The 26,460-nt window shown below is 55.1% G+C and overlaps 1 protein-coding gene across 6 annotated transcripts in view; it reads right to left on the bottom strand.

Annotated features, from left to right (window-relative positions):
* Nucleotides 1-20,491: 20,491 nt before the first annotated feature.
* NTN3 (netrin 3) overlaps nt 20,492-26,460 on the bottom strand; it is a 35,688-nt gene continuing 29,719 nt past the window's right edge. For all 6 annotated transcript variants that reach the window (XM_039732583.1, XM_039732582.1, XM_039732579.1 and 3 more), the window contains 2 exons: nt 22,262-22,336; nt 20,492-22,019 (listed from right to left, as the gene is read on the bottom strand). In XM_039732583.1, coding sequence (XP_039588517.1) covers nt 21,691-22,019; nt 22,262-22,336 — 404 coding nt within the window. In that variant the 3' untranslated portion in view covers nt 20,492-21,690. The remainder of the gene's footprint in view (nt 22,020-22,261; nt 22,337-26,460) is intronic.

The raw sequence follows: 26,460 nt of genomic DNA, 5'->3' as shown, positions 1-26,460 counted from the left end.
AGTCCCACAGCTCAGGGCACCAGCTGTGGCTCTGGGCAGCTAAGCAGCTCTGAAACTGCATCCTCTCAGGTGCAATGATCCCTCTGAAGCTGTGAGACATCTCTTCCCTTTGTTCTTTCCAGAGCAGCTCCTGTTGCAAGAGGAGCAGCTGCAGGGTGTATGGTGGTGAGGGAAAAGGGATGGAATGGCACTGGGAATGGTGGGGAGCAGCTCTGGGCTGGGGGCAGTGGTGGAGTGCAGTTCTACTCAGCGCCTGCTCCTCTGCTGGAGGTAGAAATTGTCCCAGCTGGCTGGAAAGGTGCTGGATACCAGGGAGAGGAGCAGCTGATTGTGGTTCTCCCGGGGCACCTCGGGGCACCCCTGCTACCTCCCAGCAGCTGGTGGCCCTGCTGTCCCCCAGCCTTGCTCCTGATGGGCACAGCAACCCTGAGAGCGGCATGAGATCACTGTGTGGGCACAGCCTGCCTTTGCTGTGCAGCACCCTGGGAAGGCCAGGCATGTCCTGTAATTTCCCCTGCCCACAGCCCAGACCACAACCAGTGATGCCCAGTGATGCCCTCCTCAATCCACCAGACACATTTAATTTTCATTTCTGTGCAGGCAGCAGCACTTCTGTTTGGTGCCCATCTCCAAAATCTTCAGGTACCAGGTGGGAGTTCCGTGGCTCCAGATGGTGACTGTGTCTCTGCCCTGCACTCCTGCTCCAGGCCAGGCTGCCCCAGGACCCCCGGCTCGCACAGCCTTCCATCACCCCTCACACTTAGTGACAATTTGCAACAAACCTGGTGAGGGGGAAGGTTTGGGAGATCCTGAGGAGAGGGAGATATGGGCAAACAGAATTTGGCCTGTTCTTAAATGTCTCAAAAAAAAAAATCTTGCCTGTAAAAAAATTAGTAATTTTAAACCGCAGGCAAATGCTTCACATTCCTGAGCAATGCTGCCCTCTGTTTACTGCCCTTATTGTTCTCAATGAGCTGGAACCGTGGAAATGAATATTCGCTCTGACCCCATCCTTCGCCCTGAGAAAGGAAGCAAGAAAGGAGGAAAAAGAAGCAAAACTGCCGAAGGAAAACAGAGTCATTCTCCCCATGATTGAGTGAAAAAATAACATGGGAGCATGGAAACAGAGCTGCCAGGGCGCAGCAATTGATTTACAGCGGGATCTGGACGCCGGCCCCGCCGGAGGCTGCCGGCGGTGGCGGCCCGGGGCAGGGCCGGGCCCTGGCGGTGCTGCCGAAGGACCGGAGCATTTGAAGGGCAGCCCGGGCTCCCCCGCTTGGGTTAGCTCCGGCCGGCTGTGCTGCACACAGCGGGCACATGCCGCGGTGAGGGCTCCGCTCCGCGGGCAGCGCTCGGGGTCGGGGGCTGGGGACACAGAGCGGGGACACGCACGGGGGGCTGCTGAGGGACACGCCACGGGCCGCAGCGACAATGTGCAGCAGGAGTGACTGCGCTGGCTGCGGGAGCATCCGCTTCACCCGCCCGAGGACTCCAGGCCGCCCGAGGCCAGGGAGCAGAGACCTGCCCAGAACAGGACTCCAAGCCCCATCGCTTGGGTTTCTCTCCCCTAGTCACCCACCAGGCTGGGAAGAGCAGAGATGCCAGCCCAGTTTCGGGCTCTGTGCCAAACATCTCTCTGCCCACAGCAGCCAGTTCCTGAGATGGGGAGGGGACAATTTCTCTGAGTGCCAGGTCCCCCCAGCACCCATCACCAGCAGATCTCTCCAGAGGCAGCAGCGCATGCTGGGCTGCCCAGGGTGGGGGACCCGCCTGCCCCCACCACGAGTGAAGGCAGTGGCAGCTGGAAGGGGGATGTCCCCATCCCTCCTGTGCTGCCTCAGTTAATCATCACGTTGGGTAATTGCACGAGTGGCCGAGAGGGCAGGCCGTGAGCATCTGGCTGCAGGTGTGGGGCCGTGGACGGGCACAGAAAGCTTTTAACTGGAATAGGGTTACAGTCAGGCAGCCCAGCAATGCCAGGGATGCGAGGAATCCCCTACCTGCTTCAAAAGGACGCTTTCTTTATCGTCTAATTAAAAAAAGGGCAGTGGTGGGGGGGACTGGAGTGCACCTGTGCTGGCAAACACCCGGCCAAGAAAGGGGGGAGTGAGGGCCTGAGCAGGGAGCAGGAGTGAGGAGGGTGTGAAGGGACTGTGCCGGAGGGCAGTGGCAAAAGGACAAGGACTGGGATGGGTCAGCACCTCCAGGACTCCGTGGAACCTCTGCTGCCAGTCAGTTGTGCCAGGTAGCCCCTGCTTGGTTCCACTGCAGCAGGGCAGGGCACACAGTCTTTCCAGCTGTAGTCAGGTTGCCTTCATCCCCATGCAATGCCATCCCTCTGTCTGACAGGTCTAGAAAGCACCCCCACCGCTGATTTATTGGCAAGGTTTAATATTAATCTGTAGGGATTAATGCTAGCTGGGTAAGATGGTGTGAACTCTATGCCCTGACTCAGCTCCTGAGCAGTGCCCTGGACAAGTTTCACACTGCTCAGCTCTTCCTTTCCTTTTCCTCAGCTGGTGTTATTGGAGCTGTGTCAGGGAAGCTTATGTGGAGATCAGGAAAAGGTTCTTCCCCCAGAGGGTGCTGGGCACTGCCCAGGCTCCCCAGGGAATGGGCACAGCCCTGAGGCTGCCAGAGCTCCAGGAGTGTTTGGACAGCACTGCCAGGGATGCCCGGGGTGGGATTGTTGGGTTTGTTCTCTGCAGGGCCAGGAGTTGGATTGGATGATCCTGATGGATCCCTTCCGACTCAGGAGATTCTGTGATTATTAGATCAGAAGACTGTTTTAAAACTGATGTTTCAGTCAAAATGACTCCTGCAGTGAATCAGCCTCAGCAGCATCAAGGCAAAATTTCCAGTAGGAAAGAGCAATTAAGTTTAATGGCAGTGAACCCTGGCTTTAGGATTTGTATCTCAAAAGCTCCTTCTCCGTCTGGCTCTCTGTGGCTCCTGCTGCATCCAGTGAAAACAGGGCTGGGGGTGCAGCATCTCCCACCTTATTAGAGAGTGCGTGGGGATGGAGCAACCCTGAACTCTCCATCCTTTCACTGATTCCAGCTGAAATTGGCTGGTGACTGTTGCAGAGCTGGACACAGAGACATACCTGCACATACCATGAGTGCAGGAACTTTGAGTGCTTTGGAAACCAAGCCAAAAAAGAAAGGAAAAAAAAATGAAAAAGAAAAGGATGAAGCAGAGTGGAATCAAGCCGTTCATGTGCTGTGGGAGCAGTTTGGACTAAGAGCCCAGCACGGATTTAATGAGATCATTTCACACCTCTAATTAAATAGGTGCAAGTCTCTGCAAGGAGGAGGCTTTGGGCCCTGGGACACCCCAGGGGTTTGCAGGATGGAGAAGTCAGGGGTGGAGGAGAGAAGCTGTTTGCCCTGGATGCATTTGCTGGCTCTGTCTCTGGGGAATGGAGTCATCACTGAGTGCATGCATGTAACCCCAGAGGGGTTGCTTGTGTGTAGAGAACTGCCACATCCCACTTCCACGCTGGCATGCCACAGGGATGGACACCCCCAGATGTTCAGGGGTATGCTGGCAGCACCTTGCTGAGGCCAGGCTGGGGGAGGTTTCCACCTGCCAAGCCTCAGTTTCCCCAGCTGTGATGTGCAGGCAGGACCCTCGAGATGCACTGTGAGGAGCTGAAATGCAGCTGTGTGGGGAGCTGGCTCTTCTTACAGCCTGTCCCTCCCTGCCCCCCCCAACTGGGACATGGGTTTTCCTGGTGTCCCTAAAGGTTCTGCTTCCCCCCCTCACAAGTGGGAATTGGGTGCCATCCCGCTGACACCTGCAGCAGTGATGGATATTTCCTGTGGTCACAGCAGCCAGCACAGAGCCCAGGACAGGCAGTGGGATCTCACCCTTAGGAATGATGTCCCAGCCTGTGCCCACGCCTTGCAGGGCTGGATCTGGGTGAGGACACAGCTGGATGTTGAGGCAGCAGCATGCTGGGGGGTGCCTGGGTTTGAGAAGGCTCCTGGGCCTCCAGCAGCCCTCCCTTTGTCTCCAGAGCAGAGGGGCTTTGCTGTAGCTCCCGAGCCTGCGGCTGCTGCAGGTGAGCACATCCACTGCTTTGCTCTGCTCGTGGCACAGGGGGAAGGCAGAGCCCTCTGGGGACAGGGGTGGGAGGAGAAGAACGGGATCAAGGACAGCTAAGCCTTGAGCTTCACATGCTGATTCTACAGCTTTTGGCTTCACCTCACCTCCCCTCCCTGCCTGGCAGCTGGGATCTGCATGGACCAATGCCAGAAGAAAACAAACACCCTTCCAGCCTGTCATGGGGGGCAGTGAGGCAGGAGGGTGGGAGCAGAGTTTGGGGGCTGTGCTGGAGAGGAGCAGCCCTGAAGTCTGCACCGTGCAGGAGAGGAGCAGGTCTCTGGGTCATGAGGGAGATAAAGTTCCCCCTTTCCACTCACTGCACCCTAATGATGTGCACACTGGGCCCCTCTTCCTCCATCCCCCTTTTGCAGGAGCAGGAGTGGCAGGAAGTGATGTTCTGCCTTGGCAGCAGCATTGTGGGGGCATCGCAAGGTGGCATTGCACAGTCCTATCCATGCTGGAGTCTCACGGGAGCTGTGGCACAGCCGGGGTGCAGCCCTGCCACAGAGCTGTGCCGTGCCGTGCCGTCCACTTCCACCCCAGGACGCAGTGAAGGGACAAGCAGCCTCATAATCCCCCACAGCACTCCTCGAGGGGGATGACCAGGCTGTGTAAGGCAGCCTGTGTTGGTGCTGCCTCCAGACACTCCCCGTGCTCTTCAGATGTCCAAGGCAGAGCTTGCAAGGACTGTCCTCACGTTGTGATGGATCTGTGCCAGTAAGAGCTGCAGGCAGCTGGACATCTGCCCACATCGCCTCCCGCCAGGCAAGGTCTGGGATGTGCTTCCAGCCTGGGATTTATTTTAGTACCTAAGTCTCTTCCTGAGGCAGTGCAGCTCCTGGATTTTCAGTACACCCGCTCTGGCCAGGGGCCTGGCATGTTCCTGGCCCCTGCCCCTTGTCCCCACAGTGGGAAGAGAGCCAGTTCCCTGAACCCTGCCAGTCCTCCCCTGGGACAGCACACTGCTGCTGCCCTGTGCCAGGAGTGGCACAGTGCCTCCACAGCCCCCGCCTCACATGGGCAAACACACGGAAATCTGTCCCCAAATCCGCTGTGCCAGCTCCATCCTGGAAACACCTGCTCAGATCCCGTGAGCATGGCACTGTGCGAGCTGGCCCCTCCGGGCCCCTCGCGACCTGGCTGGCAGCTCCTGGCAGGCAGAGCCTGTGGCAAAGCTGACGCTGCCCTTCCTAAAGTTCTCTCTTTCTGTCCCTCTGTCTCCAGTGACAAAGGAAAGTTCTGGGAGAGGCTATGGACCCTAGCAGCTGCTGCAGCAGTCTGAAGCTGAGTTCAAATTTGGCTGATTTTCCACTGTTGTGATGGTCCCTCAGCAGGTCATGTCCCTGCTCTGCAGCGAGGCCCTGTGGCTCAGCACGATGGAGTCCGGGGTGAAGACAACAGATTTGGTTAAAACATCCCTCCTCTGAAACCTCAGCACTGGTAACAGCCTGGCAGAGCCCCTCATGGTGTCACCAGCTGCTCTGCACAGCTCCCGCCCAGCTCCCATGTGATGAGCTGTGCCCTTCCCTCAGGTTATTGCTTTGGCATGCTGCACCCACCCTTGCTCCAGCAATCTCAGTGTTGGCCACCATGGGCTTCCTGCACACCATCCTGCTCCTGCTGCTGCCTGCATCCTGCCTGCATCCTGCCTGCATCCTGCCTGGACCCTGCCTGTGGGCTGGCACCATGTTCTTCCTCCCAGGCCCCTCCGATGACACTGTGCTGGCACAGCCCCACTGCCTGGCACAGCATGGGGAGGTGATCCCGGCTGGACATACAGCTCCATGGTGTCCTCTGCTTGTCCAGAAGAGCTGTGAGAAGCTTGAGCCCAGAGGAGAACCCAGGGGTAGGGGGAGCAGGAGAAGGGAGGAGGGGGACTTTTCCCTCCTAATTTCAATAAACTAAATGAAAGGGGTGGAAAATTGGTATTTCATGCAAACCTTGGTGAGGGTTAAACCACTTCCAGATGCTGTCTAAGAAGGTTTTGCTCCAACCTGATCTGTTGCAGATAAAGCCAGAGACACTCCTGCCAGATATTTATTACAGAGCAGTGGAGTTTCCAAGCAGTGGCGTGATCCAGGTGGCATTTTGTGCCATGCTGTGCCTTAGAGGGAGCAGAGACCACTCAGACATGTCCCTCCCAAGGACAGCACTGAGCAGCCCTTGGTGCAGACAAGCTGGGGCAGGTGGCCGGGGTGGTGACAGTCCCGTGGGGGACTGGGAAGTGGCAGATGCTAACATGAGGGACCCCTTGTCCCTAGACACCACTCTGGCTTTACCCCCTTGCACCATCCCTTTTCAGCAGGACCATCCCCGGCTTTTCCCTCTGCTCCCAGTCTGACCTGCTCCAACCCCTCCGGGCTCTGCTCACCTCGGTGGCACCCAGTGGGCAGGCTGAGAAGACCTGGGAGGGTGATCAGATGTGACAGAGGGCTTTCCTTCCCATAACATGGGAGAGCAGGAGCTCCCTTGGTCATGGCCCTGAGTGAGGTCCAGGGCTGGCTCAGCAAAGCCCTGCAGCTCCCAACCCCACAGGCACCTTGTGCCCACCCCAGCAACCCCAGGATGGATCTTGCCACTGCACAGGGTAATTTTAAAGCTGGAGAAACTGAGGCATAGTCAGGCCAAGCATAGAAGATGAGCTGACTGCACTTCTGGGGCTGCTGCTCTGCTGCACGCCTGCCCATGCAGAAGACACGAGGGTCCCACGGCTGAACGCAGCTTTGGCGTGGCCGGCAGTGGGTCCGGCAGCGAGTCCCGCAGAGGGTGCAGCACACCTGCCCGAGCGGGAGCAGAGCCGGCATTCCTGCCCCCGAGCCCTTCCTGCCCCCCCGCCGCCGCTGCGCCCCCGCTGCCTTTCGGCCTCTGCTTGTTTTCTTAGCAGGCGGGTCCCGCGCTTTCCGAGCCCAACAATTTCCTGCCCGGGCGAACACATTCCTCTATTCCCCCATCACAGGTCCCTCCTGCCACCTCCCCACCTTGCTGCTGGATGCTGCCGCTCTCCACTGCTCGCACCACATTGCCTCTCTCCCCCCGCACCCTCCGGCCTCAGTTTCTTCATCTGGGACCCCCACGCTCCTTCTGGGGAGCAGAGCAAAGCCTGGGGACGCGGGATGCTGAAGCTGGCATCCTTCCGCAGTTTTGAAGTGCTAACAGAGGTGATGTTTGCCCCCTTTTGCCGTGTCGGGGGGCCGGACAAGCACCAGTGGGAAGGTGGTGATTTGGAGTGCAATCTGAGGGGACCCATTCCAGCCCCAGCCTCACCATCAGCTCCAAAGCACTGCTGGCTGTGCTGAGGGCAGTGGGAATGTCCCCAAGCTCATTGCTGGAGTCCTCCCTATCCCCCAGGAGCAGGATGTGCAGAGCAAGGCGATGCCAGGCACTCTGCTGTCGCTGGGGGAACATCACGCAGGTGGGCTTCCCAACTCTGCAAGGTGGGAAAGCCAAAAAGGCAGCGGAGCAGTGGTGGGACAGTGACCTGGGATAGACAGTGACTGCCAGGGACATCCAGGTTGGCACTGGGGGGATGGGCATCACCTGGGAGTGCAGAGTCCAGGACTGATGGAGCTGCTGGGGCAATAGGGGGGTGAAGCACTGGGCAGAACTGGGCAGAACCCAGCAGGTCCACTTTGGAGACTAACTCTGCATCACCTGGGGGACCACTGAGTATAAGGTGGTGGTCTGAGCCAGAGGGACCATGTTGCTGGGGTTTGTGCTGCTGGCAGAGGGTTCAGGAGGTGGGTGGGCAGGGGCAGTGAGCACAGATGTGCCCTTGCCAGCTGCCCCCAGCACGCTGCCAGCACTCCAACATACCCGTGGCCCAAAAAGAAAGAAAAAACCCCGTCCCACCCATCAGGAAACCTCAAATCAGGGCCAATGTTTTTGTAAGGTTTTTTTCTTCTCTCTCCTTTAACACATCTGCCAATATAATCTGACCTTTTCCATATAAATAAAGCACGCGCGCTTGGGCTTTGATCCCGTGCTCTAAATTTTCTATTTACTTAATTGGCCCATCCAAGGGCTGAGCGACTCGCGGGCCGGCAGCTGCCGCCGCCGCCGCATTCCTGGGGGCTTATCGCCACCCGCTCACCTGGTTGTCATTAGCACGGGCCTGGCCCCACGCCCCCGCTGCGGCCACCTGAGCCCGGGCACGGCGCTGCCCTGCCAGCCCGCACCCAGCCCTGCTGCCCGGGGGGCACGGGGACACCCCGTGGGGGTTTCACGGGGGATCTCGCTGGTTTGGCTCTCTGTCACCCCACTCCACATCGCCTTCACCTCTGGAGGGAAGCTTGCTCCAAGGGAGAGGGAACCCCATGGGCTGGACCCCCTAATCCCATCCCTCTGTGGGGTCAGAGGGTCAGAGGCTTTCCCAGGCAGTCTGGGGAGGGTGGTCCTCCAGAAAGGGGACCAGGGCTTGATTTACTCCCTGGAGTTGCTTCTGTTTCCATACAGATCATATCCTGGTTACCGTTCCATGGATTAAGAACCATAAATGTCCCCACACACAGCAGGAAGAAGCACAAAGCTTTGCTCTCACAGGGGTCTGAAGGCTCTGGGCACCTGGAGAAGGTGACCCCTGAGCAGTAGCCATCTGTTTTCCCCCAGACCTTCCCTGCTGGTGCACCAGGCCATGGCAAGGACCAAGCCCTTCTGCTGCAGGCCTGTACTGACCAGCTGGGAGAGCTGACACCTCCTCAGCAGATCCCCACTGTCCTGACCATGTGGAGCCCAGCCTGGGGCCTGCAGGGCTGGGACCAGCAGAGATGGCAGGACTGTGTGTCTTGCTGCAATGCTGTCTGTGCAGGGTACTGGGGGCTATGGACCATGGGGAGATGCACAGGTCCCAAGAGTGGACTGTGACTGTGCTTTCAACCTTTCAGCTATTACTTTTTGGTCCAGGAAAAATAAACAAGTACAGGGAAGGCTTTAGGCAGACCCAGACATGTGCCTTGGTCTGCTGGCTAAGGTGCTGCCTGTCCCTGCTCTGAAGAGGCAGAAGATGATCCTTCTGCCCATGGTTACTCAGTTTCTTCAAGCATTAATAAGGGCCTGAGTGAGCTTTGGTACGCTCCAGCTAGCAGGAAGCTGGGGAGAGCAGCACCCAAAACGACCCCTCTCCAAGCAGGAGTTTTTCCTGCCTGAGGTGACACATGCAGGTAGAGCTTGGTGATGGGAGGGTTGGATCATCTGTCCTTAACTTCTCCATTCTCCTTTTCTCACTCTCACTGGAAGGGGAGGCAGGTCTCTTCTTAACCTGGTTCAGCTCAGAAGGAAGACATTGGTGGTCATCCTGCATCAAGTGTAATCTCTGATGTGTGGGAGGCCTCCTATGAGCCCTGGAGGGCTCCTGATGGTACCTGGACAATGCTGAGGCATGAGGATAGATTCCAGCTCCCAAAACCTCCATACAGCTGGTCATAAACCTTGGGTTCCTGATACCCACCATAATGAACAGAAAGCCAACTACAAGCCTCTAGACAGCACCAGGGCTGGACTGACAGCAGAATCATAGAATGGTTTAAATTGAAGGGACCCTAAAGGTCGTGTAGTTCCACCCCCTGCGATGGGCAAGGGACACCTTCACTAAATCAGATTGCTCAGAGCCTTGTCCAGCCCAGGCTGAATACTTGCATGGATGGGGCAGCCACAGCTTCTCTTTCCTTATTAATTTTCATGACGATATGAATGAGGGAGGAGGATGGTTCTGTGGTTCTGGCCATGGTGACTGCCCTGGACCAGCAGAGCCCTGGATTGTAGGATACAGAAGAGCAGCAAGTTAGATGAAGCCATGGGTTGGCCCTGAAGTAACAGCACGGGGAGCTGAGGCCAGAGGCTGGGTCAGGCACAGCTGGATGGACCTCAGCCTCTGCAGGACACCCAGCATGGAGAAGGAACTGGCCTGGCATGGCAGGTGCCACCCAGCACTGCTCTTGTCTTGAGGTGCCAGTCCTCCTTCTGAGCAGCCAGGGGGGATTTTCCTCTGATCAACTCCCCATTCTGCTTTTTCACATTGTGGCTAATGATTTATACACCAGTGGTGGGCAGAAGGAATATTTAACTCCCAAGTACCTCTGTGTGGTGCTGCTGGATGTGCCAGCTCAAGTGATGGATGGGCACCACAGGGTGGGACTGATGGACCACATCCACGGTGCTGCAGAGGGGCACCCCCAGGAGCTGAGTGCTCAGACAGCTGTGCCAGCTGCACCCATGAGGGGTGACAGCTCCAGCTGTGGTGTGGGACATGGAGCGTGTCCGGCTCAGGATGGATGTCACCCCCCTGGCTACACCGGCTCTTGTTAACCCGCTCTCCCTGCTCCCCCAGGCAGCCCTGAAGCTGCTATAAATCCCCACAGTCGTTTGCACTGAAGCTGGTGAGTCAGAATGACTGGTGTGTCCGGGACCTCCTTTCTCCAGGGAAGCAGCTCCATGGACCCCAGCGTGCTGGGGCCCTCCCCACCTCGCTGGCAGCTGTCTGCTCAGCTGTGCTCACCAAAGGACTGAAAGTCTTTCTTTGCATCTCCAGCAAAGCTTTGCTGCCAGAGATCCCAGATGGCTTTGCCTGCTGAAGCCCTGTTCCCAGCTCCTTGGAACCTTTGAAGATGCCTCCTCCACTGCCTGGCTCTGCTTCATCCAGTGCAAGCAGCACGACTGTAAGCTCACCTAGCCTCTCCACAGTCCTCTGCGTGGTGAACCAGTGGTTTTCAAAGTGACAAACTTGGTCCATTGGTGCCTCACAGTGACACCCATCGAGGTCCCAGACAAACTATCTCTTCTTCTTGGTGCCGTCCCAGCGGGATGATGTGGGCAGCACAAGCAGAGCAGGACAAGGAAGAGGGGAAGGAAGCTAAGGAAGAGGGTGTCGGGTGGGATTTCAATATCTGACATGTTGACGTTTCCCAAGTAGAAGCCAGTCATTCAACATCTGGCCAAGAATATTGCGTCTTGCTTAAGAGCAACTCCAGATGTTCCCAAGACCTTTTTCTCATTATTTTATTTATTTCATTCTTTTCTTCTCTCCGCTCCCTCCTAGGCACTCTTGACTCACTAAATCAAGGGAGACAGGCTTTTAACTCTCTGGAAAGAAATAAACGACTCAATGGTGATATGAAACAAATTTTCTGGAACTATGTGAGCAGATGTGTGTTGGGGGAAGGGAAAGGGAGGAGCAAGGTGAGGGAGATCAAGAGAAAGAGAGGGGTACGTCTACATGGGCATCTCTTCATCATGAGGTGCTCCAGCTGGATGCACAGCATGATGGTCAGAGGGACGTGCAGTCTTCACTACATATGTAGGACTGGCAAGGACAGGATTTGTGACTGGAGGAATAAAGGGAGATGGACCAGTTCCTGCTTCAATGAGTTGACTGGTTATCCCATCTCCAGTGTAATTTGGTCCAGTTCTTACCACCTGGAAGTGACTCAGAGCTGAGGAGGTCAAAAGAAGGATGAGTCTGGTATGTTCATGACGCTCATCTGTAGAGGTGATTTATCATCTCTGACAGGAGTGGGAGAATGAGCAGCCAAGCAGCAAGAAACTTGGGAAAAGAGAAAGTTTGGTGGGAGGAGGGGAGAGGTCAAAGGCGAGAGAGATTAATGAGAGAAAGATGAAGGAGGGCAGTGAGAATGTGAAAGGATGACCCAGATATACAGAAACGTGGTTTCTCGATCAAGCTCCCTGACTCTTGCTAATGTGCTAGTCAGGCCTGTTGTGCCAGTGCCCACCGTGTGCCACACAGGCAAGGGCTTCATGGGCCTCTGAGGGACTAGAGCTGCCACCTCTGCAATCTCTTCAGACAGAATTGCTAGCGCTGTGCTTATCTCCTGTTATCCATACTATCCCCTCCTGAGCCATCACCTCCAGCTTCATTTTGTCAGAGCTGCTTTGTCTGGATTTGAATGCTCCCAGCCTCTTACAATCCTACCCATCCTGTGGTAGAAGGGTGGTTTGTAGACTCTAGGTAAAGCCATGGGACTGAAACCATTTGCTTTCTCCTCCTCTTGCCAAGAAAAGCTCATATTGTTCCCTTCTTGTTCCCTTTTGAGTTGAAGAGCCAAAATACTGGATGACCACAGCCGTCAGCCTAGAGAAGGACCTGATCACAACCTGTGTATGGCCACAGCAGGCCTGAAGGAGCTCACCCAGAGAAATGTGCCATTAAGAGGCAGTGAGGGTGGTAGAATGCAGCTCTACATCATTTAACCCACTTGAGAGACCTGCCACTGGCTCCAGAGCACCCAAGGAGCGAAACACCTCTGCCAGCTCTCAGCACAAAGCCCTTTGCAGGACACTTCCCATTATTAGCAGAAAGCCAATGATTCAACGGGTGAGATTGATGCTTTGGCCTGGTGAGGTCCAAGCTCCCCAGCCTGGGAAGTTCCAGGTGCCTCCCTTGTGGCAATGATGGAAAGGCTGCCAGCTTTCAGAGAGCTTTCATTCTCAACATCCGCTGAGATATCTGGGTCTCCAAGAGGTCTGGGGGCTGGGAATGCACACACACAACCTTGCTGAGCAGTTTCTGCTGTACTGTACGCACTTGAAGCTCACAAGAAACCCTCAGAGACCTTCTGTCTGGCAGTAAGAGTCCTTCAGAACATGACAGAGGAGATCTTGAGAAACCACAAGTGCTGTCCAGCTAATGGCTGCTCACATGCTTCTGCAGAGCAGTTCAGCTCATTCATGAGCAGGAATTCTGTCTGGATTTGGAGCAGGAAAGGATCCCATGGGATGACAGCTCAGGGGCTGCTGAGGAGCAGTAGCCTGGTTTCCACACCAGAATGTAGCATACACCAGTCCCGTGTTTGATCCATGCCCAGCTCCATGGTTGTCAAGAGCTGGTTAGGAAATCCCCAATCCAACTGGTTTTACCCTCTGAAAAAAACAGTTTTCTTGAGCTGAGCCAGCTGACTGTCACTCTCCTCAGCATCTGGCCCCGCTCCCTGAAGCTGAATCCCTGCATTTGGAAAGCCCTGGGGAGGCTCCAGGTGGGCTCATGTGATCCCAATCCTGTCTGGGCTGCAGGTGGCCTGCAGCTCCTTTGGGCTCCAGCCTGAGTCATGGCTGTGAGAGCATCCAGGCTTCCTGCCCTGGAGAAGGGGCTTGGCTCCTGGTTCCTCGCTCTGCAGAGCAAGGCCAAGAGACCGTTCTGGCTCTCAGGAGGACCCGCACTTCAAAATTTTCCAAACAAATCACTTGGATTATTTCTAACTGACATTTTTTGGAGGGGTTTTCCTCCCGCCGGAAAGGAAGGACTTGATTTATTAATTTTTCAAAAGTTTTTCATCCAAACTTTCTGAATGCTCAAATGGGGGTGGAGAGAGGGACAATGAGTTTGGGCAGACCAGATGCACCAGCCCTGCCTGAAGCTGGCAGGCACAGGGGACTCTGTGCTGAGGCTCCTGGCTCCTCCTCGCTGTCCTCAGCTTGCAGATGAGTTCCCTAGGACCCCTTTGAGTGCCCACAGCCACCCCAGTGCCCTGCAGCACCCTGGAATGCTTGGGCTGGTGATCAGGCCACCAGTAGCACTGGCTAGGATGGAGACACCAGCTCATCTATGAGTAAAATTCAAATTTTTATGCTTTAGTGTCTTTTAGCTTTCCCTTTTTTGACTTTCCCTTTGACTGGAGGAACTGAGGGGGATTTCCAGACCATAGGGTACCCTGTCTCTCGGACAGGGCCCATAACCGTGTCCCTGCCCTAACCACAGGACACCATATTCCTATGCCAAGGTGCAGACTCCAGTCTGTGCCAGTGGGTCTCTCCCAGCTGGGTCAGCATCAAGGAGCAGCAGGCAGAGTGAGGTGTCTGCAGCCCCTTAGCAACCCGCACCTCCCCAAAATTCCCAACATCGCCAAGTACCATGGGGGTCAGAGAAGGGAGAGATCAGGACCTTGCTGGGAGGAGCCTTGCTGTGCCCATCTGCCCCCTGTCCTGGGTTGGGTGGCAGAGGGGCGCTTGCACTGGTGATGGGGGCAGGGTGGTCCCTAAACATCCCCTACTCTCCCATCATCCTCCCACTGCCCTGGGGAGTGGTTCCCACCTCTTGCCCTGATACTGCTGTCACTGGCAGGAGGTGGAGGCACCTGAAAGGCTTCACCACAGCTTTTTTTGGGGACCTGATGGTGACACCTCTTTCACTGGCTGCTCTCTCCTGTAGCAGCTCCTGCCTGTGCCCCTGCCAGCAGCCCCTGGAGCACCAGGAGCTCTTCCCAGCAGTCAAGAGCAGTGTCAGAGGCTGACCACCCTCTCCTGCTCCAGGGAATCCTAGAATGGTTTGAGTTGGAAGAGCCCTTAAAGAATGTCCCTTTCCAACCCCTGCCATAGACGGATACTTTCCACAGGACTAGGATGGTCGGAGACTGATCCAGTCTGGGCTTGGACACTGGCTATGGGAAGCAGGTTTTCATACCCACCCCACACCATGGGGTCTCTGAAGTCCTCACTGCCACCATCAAGGCCATGTGGTGGGAGAAGTAGTGACAGTGTGCTTCCCAGGAATAGGAGCCATCTGGGCTGGGGGATGAGGGAAACAAAGCCCTGAGACACCTGCATCCCTAGGAATCACACTCTTTACAAGGAACAGGGTGGATCTCTCCTCTCCAGAGAGGCTCTGAAATTCAGATGGAAAAAAAAATAATATTTTCCAACCATTATATTTTGTGAAAAAAGCTGTTCATCCACTTAAAATAGGTGACAAGTACAAAAGGTATTTTTCATTCTATAGCAGGCCAAATCTTCAGGAGATCCAAGATATATGGTACGCACCCATGGCCCAGCTTCAATCTGCTCTTACACTGTAAATTCCAATTACATCATGCTGCCTTGTTTAAATACCGTGAAACCTGGCTCATGCCCTAAGTATGTTTTATATATTGCCACATCCATTTGAAATAGATGGGCAATGTGTTTTACAGCACATGTGCAAATATCTCCATATTTTTCCATCTGGGGGTTTATGGGGTCTTTCAGAAAATTAATAATGGGGCTCGGAGGAAATGTTCGACTTGGAGGCAGTAGCGGAGATTTATGGCCATCCCACTGGATGCCAGGGAAAAGTCTGAAAGCACCCGGAGCAGACGAAGGCCCCACGATTTCACCAGGCGTTCCCTGAGAGCTAATTTTGCATAACAGTCAGGAGCAGGAATTTCCCCCTACAGCCAGCAGGCTGACAGGAAGGGATTGCTCAGGAAGTGAGGAGCAAGGGATAGGGATGGGGATGGAGGTGGAGGTGGGGACCAGCATCCTGGGGGCTGCTGCCAGCGGCTCAGATTTAGGCAGGGCACAGGAATGAGAGAGCCTTGCTGCTGTGGGGGCAGCACTGCCTGGCCACTCCAAGGACCCACTTTGGCCACCCTGCCTCACCCCCAGCTCCAAGTGCCATCTGGTTTTTCTGGAAAAGGGACAGTCTGTATATGTGTGCTGGCCAAAGCCACCTCATTTCTGGCTCAAGAGGCCAGCTAGAGCCTGTTGTGGTCTGCTGGGTTTCCTGATGGATGAGCTGCCCCAGCTGCCCCAGCACAGGGAGCACCCAGGGCTCCCAGGACAGTGACCTGAGTAGCGCCAGCCCTGTCCCAGACCACGGGGATCACAGCATGGGTGGCCAGCAGGGCTGGGAAGGGACACTCAAGAGTCACCACATACCAAAAGCCACAAATGGCCCTGAGGTCAGGTTAGTGACCCACAGCACAGTCCTGGAGCTTTAAACATTGGAGATTACTTGCTCCCACTGTCATCTGTCTGGCAGGACACATGCAGGGAACAGGAGGGGACAGACAGGATGCAGCACCTGGCTTCAACCACTGCTGCTGCAGAAGTCTTTGTGGGGATGTCAGTGCCAGGGAGAGACCCAACCCAGGCACTTTTAGACTCCTCAAACGTGCTGAGCTGGGTTTGCTCTGCCCCTGCTTCATGTCCTCACTCCCTGTGCTGTGAACAGGACCATGATCTCCACTGTGGCCAGCCCGGGGGTCAGCTGGTGACTGTGTGTGTCTGAGCTGCTGTCTGCTCTCGGACAGGGAATCCTCCAGGATCAGCCATCTTCACCTCTCTCTGCTCCTGCACAGCTGATGGTTTCCCATTGTATGGGTGTGCGGGAGGGAAGCAGTGTGTGGTGTTTATTTTGACAGTGGAGAGGCTGATTCTCCAAGATTTTGGGGTAGAGCTTCTTGTCCAAGACGAAAACATTGTTTGTTTATGGAGTCTCACAGTGGCGGCGTAAATAGAGGATCAGCTTTGATGGATGCTGAGTGTCTGATCCTGTCCCATGCACAGAAATCATTGATTTCTGCACAAGGGTGCCGAGCCCAAGGAACGGGGGTACCAGCATGGCTCAGATGGCAGCTGCATTCCTGGGTGGATGCTCCCTTTGTGCCATGACTCCTGGGCTACTGGCAACAACCACAGTGATGCCTCCGGGCCAGCTGGGGCACGTGCAGGGCCGGGGCTGCGGCAGGGTGCTGCTGGGGACCCCTCTTCTCTCCTGCCTCATCCTCTCCGTTGCCACTGAGGTGGGAAAAGCCCAGCAGGAGGGAGCTGACGGGTTTCTCCAGATGGTGCCCTGCTGACCCCAGCTGTTCCCTGTCTTCAGCTCTTCCTTAGGAAAACACGGCTCGGGCCAGCCCATCGATTAATGGTTTCCTCATGTTCCCCCCCACAGCCGAGGGGGGAAGATGTCTCCCTGCTCCTCAGGCCCTGCTGAACTGAGCCCCTGCCTCCCTATGCCCCCAGACCCCACACAGGTGCTGCATATCCTGTGCACATGGGGAGCATGTGTTCAACCAGTGAATTGTGCCCTTGTAAAGATGAACAAGGAGACAGGTTGGATGAAGGACTACATGAACAAATGAATGAATGACAGGTAATTAATGCTGATGTAATAAGTGCCCCTAAGGCTGGTAGAAATACACTAGGCTTATTGAAGAACAGCACATTTCTCACAGCTTTGCAAGGACAAGAGGAGCTTGGAGCAGCTAAATTCCTCAAACACTTGTTCGACATGGTCATGAGTGGGAAAAGCGTGCCTGCTCTGGTCCTACAGCCCCTCTGGAAGGAGCCTGAGTGAGTGAAAGAGCCCTGGTTGAGACTGGAAGGACAGGAGGAGGGCCAGGAATTGCAGAGGCTGTGCTTTGCTTAGGAAGCAAAATTTAGGATGTTAACGAGTCTTGTGAGGGTTGTAAAGTGCCAAGTAAAATACCATGCTTGGGTAAGGGGTGATGGACAGAGTGCTGCAGTACCAAGGGCATGGGACAGAGGATGTGGCACTGGTTGGATGGACAAGATGTGGTTGGTTGGACACGTTACCACACCTGAGGAGTGGCAGCAGGCTATAGTTGCTTCCTACCATGTCCACAGGTGGCAAAGTACAACTTGTTCATATTATTAACCATAGAAGCCTGAAGAGCACAGGCTGGCAGAGGCACCATCACTGCTCTCTGACAGCTGAAGCCACTACTAAGATCCACTGGGATCTGCATGGTAGCATGGACAGAAGTTGTACTGTGTACCAGAGAGCATCAGGAGAACAAGGAGAGCAAGACCAGGTCACACTATGACAGGGATCACTCTAAGTAGGTCTTGCCCCTTCTTAGAGGCTCAGCTCCTCACCAGGAAGAATATTCCCACATCCCAGCACTGAGCTGTGCCCTGTTGGCCAGGCAAAATGCTCTTTGCTTGATCCTATTTCACCTAAGGAACGTGTTTTCCTGTCTGATGCAGTCAATTTTATTTATGTGGATTTTGGTTACCAAGAGCAAAATGATGGAAAATACACATGCATCCATTTGTCTGTCCACTCAGGCTGGGGTTCAGCTGTTCAAACTCTTATGATGTCTCATGAGTGGAGCTGGCTGGACAACACAGAAAAAAAGCATTGAGTTTTCTGTAGTTTTCTCACATTTTGTGTCTTTCCTTGGCCAAATTCTGGGTTTTCATGAAAGATGTCCACTAGTGTTTTGAAATGAGAAAAATTTCAACCAGCTGCAAAATTCAGTCCCAAAGCAGGGGGGAATTGCAAACTCGCCTCTCTTTCCGCTGCCTTTGTGTCCCAAATGCTTTGCCCCAGCTGAATACTGGAAAAAGACCTGTTAAATTAAAAAAAACAACAAAACAACCAGATGGAAATGTGCATTTTGGCCCTTCCCACATGGGCCGGCCTCCACCGCCTGCAGCAGCCGGTCCCAGCACGGGGCTCCTCGGCACAGTGAGCTCAGCCAGCTGCTGCATGGGGCTGGGGATCCGTGCTCGAGGAATTGGGAGCGCACCAGAGTGCACCAAAGGCTTTTCAGATGCTTTGCTGAATTAATACTTTTTCTCTTGAAGAGCTATTTTGGAAAACATACGGCTTTATAGTGCCAAGCAGAGCTGGCACTCAGTCCCTCTCTCTTGCCCTTGCAAAGCCCATAGCTGTTGGCTGCTGCCACCAGGACTGTGTGACATATCCTGCTGCCACCTGAGCCCCCTGCCCTGTGTCACCCACAGCCTCTGGCCGCTCCCAGTGGTGTCAAGCACTCCCCTCCACCAAAGAGGTGGACGGGGCTGGGGGGGTGCTGGTGGATGTGGAGCTGCCCCTGGATTTGCAGCCCTCTGCCAAATGATGCCAGTGCTGGTGTGTGCTCCAAGCCCTGCCCGATCTGTAGGGCAGGATGAACAGCACCTCTGAGCAAACCCATGGTGCCTCCTCCACTGCCCTTGGTGTCCTGGCACCAGCTCAGGGTAACTCAGCTACAGTGTCCCAGGTGCAGCCAAATCCATGTGCAGCCCCCAGTTCCCAGCTGATCGTGCCAGGCAGAGGGAGAGGAATAAGAAAGGTGAATTCTTGCTCTGGACATGGAGGTGACATAAGCAAGAGAAGTCAGGAAAAGTCCTTCAGGGATCAGATTCGGTGAAGATTGTCTTCCTCAGTCTAGACTCAGTGCAGAGTGGCTTCCTCCAGTCCTTCAACCAGGATTTTAGGACATTCTCCAGCCAAAGGGAGAGAGGGAGAGAGGAGAGCTCCTCTCCTCAGCACAGACCATGGGGTGGCAGTTCTGCTCTGGCATCCCTGATCTGCCCCAGCAGGACACTGAGATGCCATCTGGGAGCCATTCCTCCTCAACAGTCCCAGATGGCAGAGGTGAAAGAAGAGGGAAGAGCTGCTGAGAAGACAAATGAAAAACTCCAATCACCAAACTCCTCAAAGAGTTTTAGGTGCCCCACTTCAGTGGAGGAGAAATCAGGTCCCAAAGGAAACCCTGGAGTTCCCTGCCTGAGAAGGGAACACAAACACATTGTGCCTCTCCTTGCTTGGAGAAACCGTGTGTTGCTGAAGCCCTGTCCTGAGAAGTATCCATGCCCATGGAACGGTGGTGCTGCCCTGCTCTTTCTGGGCTGTGGCTGCTGAGAAGAGGGGTCAGAGAAACCCCACACACCAAGGGGTGATGTTGAGGGATGATCCTGATGAAAGTCCTGTCCTTGCACACCCAAAGGGTGTTCCACCACTGACCTCTGTGTGAGGACTCCTGCATTTGTCCAGAGAATCTGTGGCTGTCCCATCCCTGGCAGTGTCCAAGACCAGGTTGGATGGGGCTTGGACCTGCTCTAGTGGAAGGGCTCCCTGCCCGTGGCAGGGCTTGAAAGAAGGTGACCTTTCAGGTCCTTTCCAACCCAAACCATTCTGTGACTGTTGGGTGCATGGGGTTGGAGTGAGCCTGAGCCAAGGGCAAGTCTGGTGAAAGCAGACATGGGAGGAAGAGGAGAACTGGGTGGCCCAACTACATCAAGAGCCATCTCATGGCAGAGGCCAATAGTCTGTGACAATCCAACAGGAGGAGCCAGAGATGGGAGGGTGCCCTCAGCTCAGACAGAAGAGGAAACAGGGTCTGTGTTGGGAGGGGGATAATATCAGCTCATCCAAGCCCAAGTGGTCCCACCTACCCATTACACCTCAGCTTCTGGCCTCCCCACACCTCTGCCCATGCCATTCGTAGGCACCCACAGGACCTGAACAATGGCACTGCAGGCCCTCCACAGCTCTGAAATGTCTCTTCCAGCATCTCCAGCAGCTTCACCAATGTACCTGCATGACATCCCCAGGGCCTAGATCCTCATTCCCTAAATTCCCTTGTCCTGAAACCCAACAGTGCTCCACTAGTCACTTCAGCTGGAAGCTCCAGCACCACCCTGGGTTGCTGAAGCCCAGAAGCACCACCCTGGAATGGGGAGTCCACACAAGCTGCCGTGGGCTGGAAAGGGTAAAGTTTCATGGGAGACCATTAGGCTACAACCCCTCACTGAGCCATTCAATAAGCAAGGCAAGGTTGGTGTGGAAAGGAATATCTATTGTCAGAGCACCTATTATTTCTATTTGTATTTATTAAGCCAAGACCGCTACAATCTCAACATGGGAAGATACTGGTGTCTGTTTAACCAGAGACTAATACATAGTGAAGAAGATATAAAAGCCTAGAGGTGGATCAATGAAAACTCTTGTTTCTTCCTGTCACCTCTACCTTGTGCATCTCCTTGGACAGCCCTGGCCACAGCAATTCTTCCCAGGAGAGCACATAGTTTGGCCAGTTCTGAAGATGCACACCAAGGCAGATGGTCACTTGGTGTCATCTCAACAGAAACAGGTGGAATTATGTCAGTTGGTACCAGAGAACACAGGCACATAGACCTGGCTGGATGGATGATTATACACACGATGGCTCTGGTCAGCCTGGCCAGTCCAGCTCAGGTTCAGATGGAGCAGGTGGACATGGGAGGGGAAAATGGTGTGTCCAGGTCCTTCTCACTGAGCTGTCTGGACTAGGCACCAGGACAGTGGCGACCAGGGGTTGCCAGGTCTGTCCCTTTCTCCCTGGTGGACACAGTCCTGCCTGGTAGTGGCCACCAGCACACTGCCAGGGTCTGGCTTCTCCCTATGGCACTGCAGCACCTCACAGGTCCTGCCCCAGCCAGCAGCACTGGTCCATGTGAGCCCAAGGTCACTGGGGAATCAGGCCTTGTAAAAGTTCATTTGTCCTTCCTGGTGGAGGTCCTGGGGCTGGGCACTCTGCAGCACTGGACAGTTTCCACTCAGCCTGCCCACACATCGGAATGAGGACAGAAAACTCTGACCTCCTGTTCCTCCTGGTCAAGGAGAAAGGCAGAGAGAGGTCTGGCAGCAGCACATTTTCAGAGTGAGGAAGAATCATACCCTGGGTGCTGGAGAAGGGAGAGCTGTCAGCTGAGATGTCAGCAGTGGGCAGAAGACAACTGTGTTAAAGGGAATATAAAAGCCTTGAAAATGAGCTCCAGAATGACCGGAGCAAGACACCAATCCCCTTCAAGCTCCTTCAGGTGACAGGCACCCACAGGGCCTCGCTCCACTTTGCTCCTCATTAAAGGTTTGTCATTACTGCATTATTTTTAATACACACTTAGAGAAAAGGACTGACACGCACACCCACCCGTGCACACGCACACAACAGGAAACCATTGCCAAAATATACACTATAGACAAAGAGTCCATTCACACTGTGTATATGTACAGAGTCTGTGGGCGCAGTCTGGCAGCACCCAGCTGGGCTGGGGCTGGGCATGGGGGACAGCGTGGCTGCAAACCCCTCAGGGCTTCACACACTTGCCCTTCTTCTCCCTCCGCTGCAGTTTCCGAAGGCGGCGCGTCCAGGCGTCCCGCCACTGGATGACCAGGCTGTTCTTGTCGGCCATCAGTCCGGGCCGGTCGGTGGAGTTTTCGCTGATCCCCATGACCAAGTACTTCTTGCTGATCTGGATCTTGGGGCACTTGCAGGACAGGTCTTTCAGGTGGATCCACAAAAAGTTGTCACCGCGCTTGACCCGCTCGTCACGGCACTTGTAGACAGAGAGGATGTTGATGGTGAACTTGGCCCAGTTGGCCACTGTCTCCATATCAAGGATGTTCACCTGGACCACTGAGGGTAAAAAGGGAGAGGCACAGTGATGGGGGATGCTTTGCTTTGCTCCCCAAAGGGGCCCTTTCCAGCAGCCCCACCTGCCTCATCCATTGCAACTTTGGGAAGGCTGATATGGGGACCTCTCTCTATATGGAGTGTCCCCCGACCCCTGGATGCTTTCATCCGCCCCACCCACAGCCAGCCCTCATCTGCCTCTGGGCCAAAGCCCAGGGTAGCTCAGGGAGGTTGGAAGTCCTTACCATAGTCCTTCTTGCAGTACTTCTTCATGTTAATCTTGTAGTTGCCCTTGGCTGGTTTGCAGTAGGAGTCACAGTCTGAAGCAGAAGAACAGTGGGTTGAGCACTGAGGGAATTGAGGCACGTGGGGACTCATCCCACCACAGGGGAAGAGGGAGTGGGGTGGAGGGGACAGCAGCAAGACCCAGCCTGGCAGACGGTGGTGGGTACTTGACTCCTCCTGAGCCAGGGCCTCAGCACTGCTGGGGACAGGGTTCTGTTGAGTCCAGCTGCTCCCCTGGCACTTCACAGGGACTGGGGGCTCAAAGACCAGCACAAATGGCTGATACCACATCAGCTGGGAAAAGGAACCAAGTGGCCTTGGGTGCATTGAGCAGACTCTGTCACTTGTGGTGATGGTGTCCTGCAGGGTAAGTCAGCACAGGGATATTGGAGGAAGCCTGGGGACTTCTTCTAGACACAGAAAGGGATGGATGGGAGGAATGCAGGTGAGGTGATAGTGGCCTCCATGGAGGGCTGGTAGGGGCTATGGCCAAGGTGAGTCAACAGAACAGCTGTGACCCTGCAGTCCTGGGGGATGTGGGAAAAGAGGATTTGGCACCAGTCCTAAAATCAGCCGCACAGGGGGCACAGCCAAAGGCAGGTGTGACACCAGACCAAGGGTCTCATGATCCTCAGAGTGATTCAGCTCTCAGGGACCAGAGTGGTAGGAAGCACCCTCGGGGGCAGCCCCTCCAGGGACCTGTGCCTCGTAAGTTCCCACAAGTAAGGAAGGGGACTCAGGTTGTGGGAAGGAGACAGGTGAGGGAAGTAGCTCTGCTCTACCACATCACTCCGGTTGCCCAGGCACCCCCTGCTCAGGCTGCTCCAGAGGGGCTGGGGAGGCCACCAGGCTGTCCTCCACCACCCTGCTCTCCCCCAAGGCTCCTGTCCTCCAGGCAGCTTTTTTCTGTGCATTTCTAAAGCCCCCAGATTTGCATCTCAAGCAGAGGGAGGGCAGGGAATGCCTCTTTCCTTCTCCCCAAAGCCTTTGATCCCAACAATTGCCCGAAGCAGCCCTGCTCTCCTTCTTTCTTTACCCTGCCATCTTCCTTTGAACATCTCAATTTGTCTCTTTCCAAATGGCATGTTTTTTTTCTGAGCCCATCTTTCTTCTTTTCTCTGCCTTTTGCAGGTTCTCCCTCTGGTTTGGCCCCACATCCCAGGACAGAGCCAGCAGCCTCTAAAGTTGTCTTTGTTTGCGGGTTGCCACAGTGATCACTGGGGATGGAGGCAAAGCTCTGGGGGAAGATGGGGAATAACAGAACCCTGTGCCAAGGGGAGGAGGAGAAACGAGGAAAGAAAGAAGCCCAAGAGCACAAACTCACCCTGGGCTCCTCTCTGCCCAGCTCCTTTTTATCTGGGACTTCATGCCACCTGTTCCAAATTTGTCAGTGATAGAGGCTGTGCAGCGTGAAGCTAATTCTTGGCAGAGGGGGATGAGCTCTGATTCACAGTTCAGCCCTCCCATGCTGCCACACTGCCCCTCCACCTGGGCTGGCAGAGCTGCCTTGGTCCCACTGCCTCCCCTGAAACAGCCCAGGTGACTACAGAGGGGGCTCAGGGCCTCTCCATATGGGGGGTGACTGCTGAGTGTGCTGGAGTGCTTGGCCCTGGCACTGAAGTGCCCTCACCTACTGCACCTCTGGGATGTGCTACAGCCTCGGCCTGCTGTGCTCCCTGGGGTACACCACAGCTGTGCTCCATGGGGTACACCACTGCTGTGCTCTCTGGGTACACCACTGCTGTGCTCCCTGGGTACACCACTGATGTGCTCTCTGGGTACACCACTGCTGTGCTCTCTGGGTACACCACTGCTGTGCTCCCTGGGTACACCACTGCTGTGCTCCCTGGGTACACCACTGCTGTGCTCTCTGGGGTACACCACAGCTGTGCTCTCTGGGTACACCACAGCTGTGCTCTCTGGGTACACCACAGCCCCATGCCAGAGCCCATGGCATCCCGCAGACGGCCACAGGCCCAGCCCCACACACTGCTCCGCTCTCTCCCACTCAGGCCCAGCCCCACACACCACTCCACCCTCTCCATGCAAGGGACTCCAGGAGAGCCTCCCACCTTATTTTGGGGAGTGCCTGTCAGGACAGGAGCCCCTTTCCTCCCCAGGCAAAGAGGCACAGAAGCCATCCTGCCCCTGGCAGTGGCGAGGGGGGTGGCACGGCTTGGGGGCTCGCTGGGGTGATGGGTGCTGGCCTGGTGGAGTGTGGGGTGATGTGTGGTGGGAGGAGGCTGTGGGGAGCCTCAGCCAGCCTGCCACCCCTTCCCTTGGCAATGGGAATGAAAGAAAAGCAGAAAGAAATCCTGTAACTGCCCTGGGCTCCTGCTCATGATTAACAACATAACACTGTGATTCAAAGGAGCCAGAAAATGGTGTTGGGAATTAACAATTTAGGATTAGTTTAGGGATTTTTTTAAACCAGCTTTGTGCTGTGGAGGAACATTCTTCAAACGTAAAATCAATTCCTGCTCCACATATCTAATAAATTTGGGAAGAAAAAAAAAGGTCAAAATAACTGGAAACATTTCCCTTCCTTGGCCCTGAGCACGTGGCCTCCTCCATCAGTGGGTGTGGGGCAGACACGGGTGCTGCGCCTGGAAAGTGGCAAGGGATGTCAGGGCAGAAGGATTCTGCCTGCACCTCCCCAGACTGCCTCTCCCTGAGCATCCTGTCCTGCTCCTGCAGGGTTTTGCCATGGGAGGGCCCTAACACTGCTGCATCCCTGGAGATGCTACAGGTGCAGAGTGGGAGGAGGCAGCTGAGGACCAGAGCCACTGGCCTGGTGTGGGCATTCCCCATCCCTGTGGGGGAGTGCATGTGAGAGAGGTGGCAGGTTTGCACATCTGGTTTACTTCTCCTCTCCTTGAAAAAAAGGAATATTTTGTGTTAAGGGAGATGTAACTTAATCAGGTGCTATGGCTGCAAATCTTTTACTGCTTACTTTGAATTCCCTTAAATCCCTGTTTTGCGCTCCACGAGTTTTGTTAATTCTGCTAATGGGGAACGTGGATTTTATTTTTTTTCCACTAAATGGAAAATATTTTAAGATAACAATAATAAAAATTATGAGAAGTGGACCCAGGACGTTTCATCACCAAGCCAGTCAGTTCTCAGGCACAGACATCAAAGCTGGACCTCAAAGGCTTTGGAAGATTGGAAAGGCAGGAAAAAGCTGGGAAAAGTGATGCAGAAGATGGCAATGTCAGTGAAAAGCCTGGACACACCCTGGACTGAACCCCAGCATGGAGGAGGATGGGGAGAGGGGAAAAGCCCAGCACCTGAGCATGGCAGCCCTGAACAATGTCCCCCTGTTCCTGCAGCCAGCACCTGCTGCCAGAGGCAGGGTGGGAGGTAGGGAAATGGGGGGAGAAAGAGCTTGGAGGCTGCCTGAGGTGCTGAGGGCCCTCTGGGGAGTGCCCTGCTCAGGGACAGCTGGGGGCTCCTGGGGGCAGAGGGGCAGCAGGGAGCAGGCAGGGTGTGGGTAGAACTGGCAGCCCTGCTTGCAGGACAAGCACAGCAGGTGCAGGTAACCCTGGCAGTGCAGCCAGGGCAGCACCTCTGATCCCCCCAGCGAAGGGAGCAGCAGGACCCCCACTGGGTCCCCTGATCCTCCAGTGGCACTGGCTCTGGGCAGAGGCAGCTACATTGCATTAAGGATTTTTGAGCTAGAAGCCAGAAATCTTAAACCAACAAACCCACAGATAAACTGGAGGCAGTTTGAGGCAGACCCACTCTGCTAAAACAGAGCAAACAACCCAGCTCTCTGCCAGTGCTGTTTATTTTTGTGCAGCTGAACAGCTCAGACATCATTGTGAGACTGTTCCTATTTATAAAGCACTGGAGGGGAGTCACCTTGATTAACTGCTCCACGCTGTACCCTCTGTTGGCAATAAAACCAGCCAAATCTCTCATTCCATCCCCCCACTTTTTTTCTTTTTCCCAAAGCCTGATGTCCTCAGCTCTCTCCTTACAGCCGGCAGGGTGGGCAGGGCAGGCAGGAGCAGAGGTGGTGGTGGTTTGCCCTGTCCCATGCAGCTCCCCCCAGCAGTGGTACCATCATTTCAGCTCAGCATCTTCCCATCGGGCAGGATGTGGACTCCAGGTCTCATCGCTCCCCCTCTGCCACAGTGAGGAGTGAAACCTCTGC

The sequence above is a fragment of the Passer montanus genome, unplaced genomic scaffold, assembly GCF_014805655.1.
Source record: "Passer montanus isolate IOZ18808 unplaced genomic scaffold, ASM1480565v1 scaffold8, whole genome shotgun sequence".
Taxonomy (NCBI): Eukaryota; Metazoa; Chordata; class Aves; order Passeriformes; family Passeridae; genus Passer; species Passer montanus.
The sequence above is the reverse complement of the archived record's forward strand: the minus strand, read 5'-3'. Positions and strand labels throughout refer to the sequence as shown.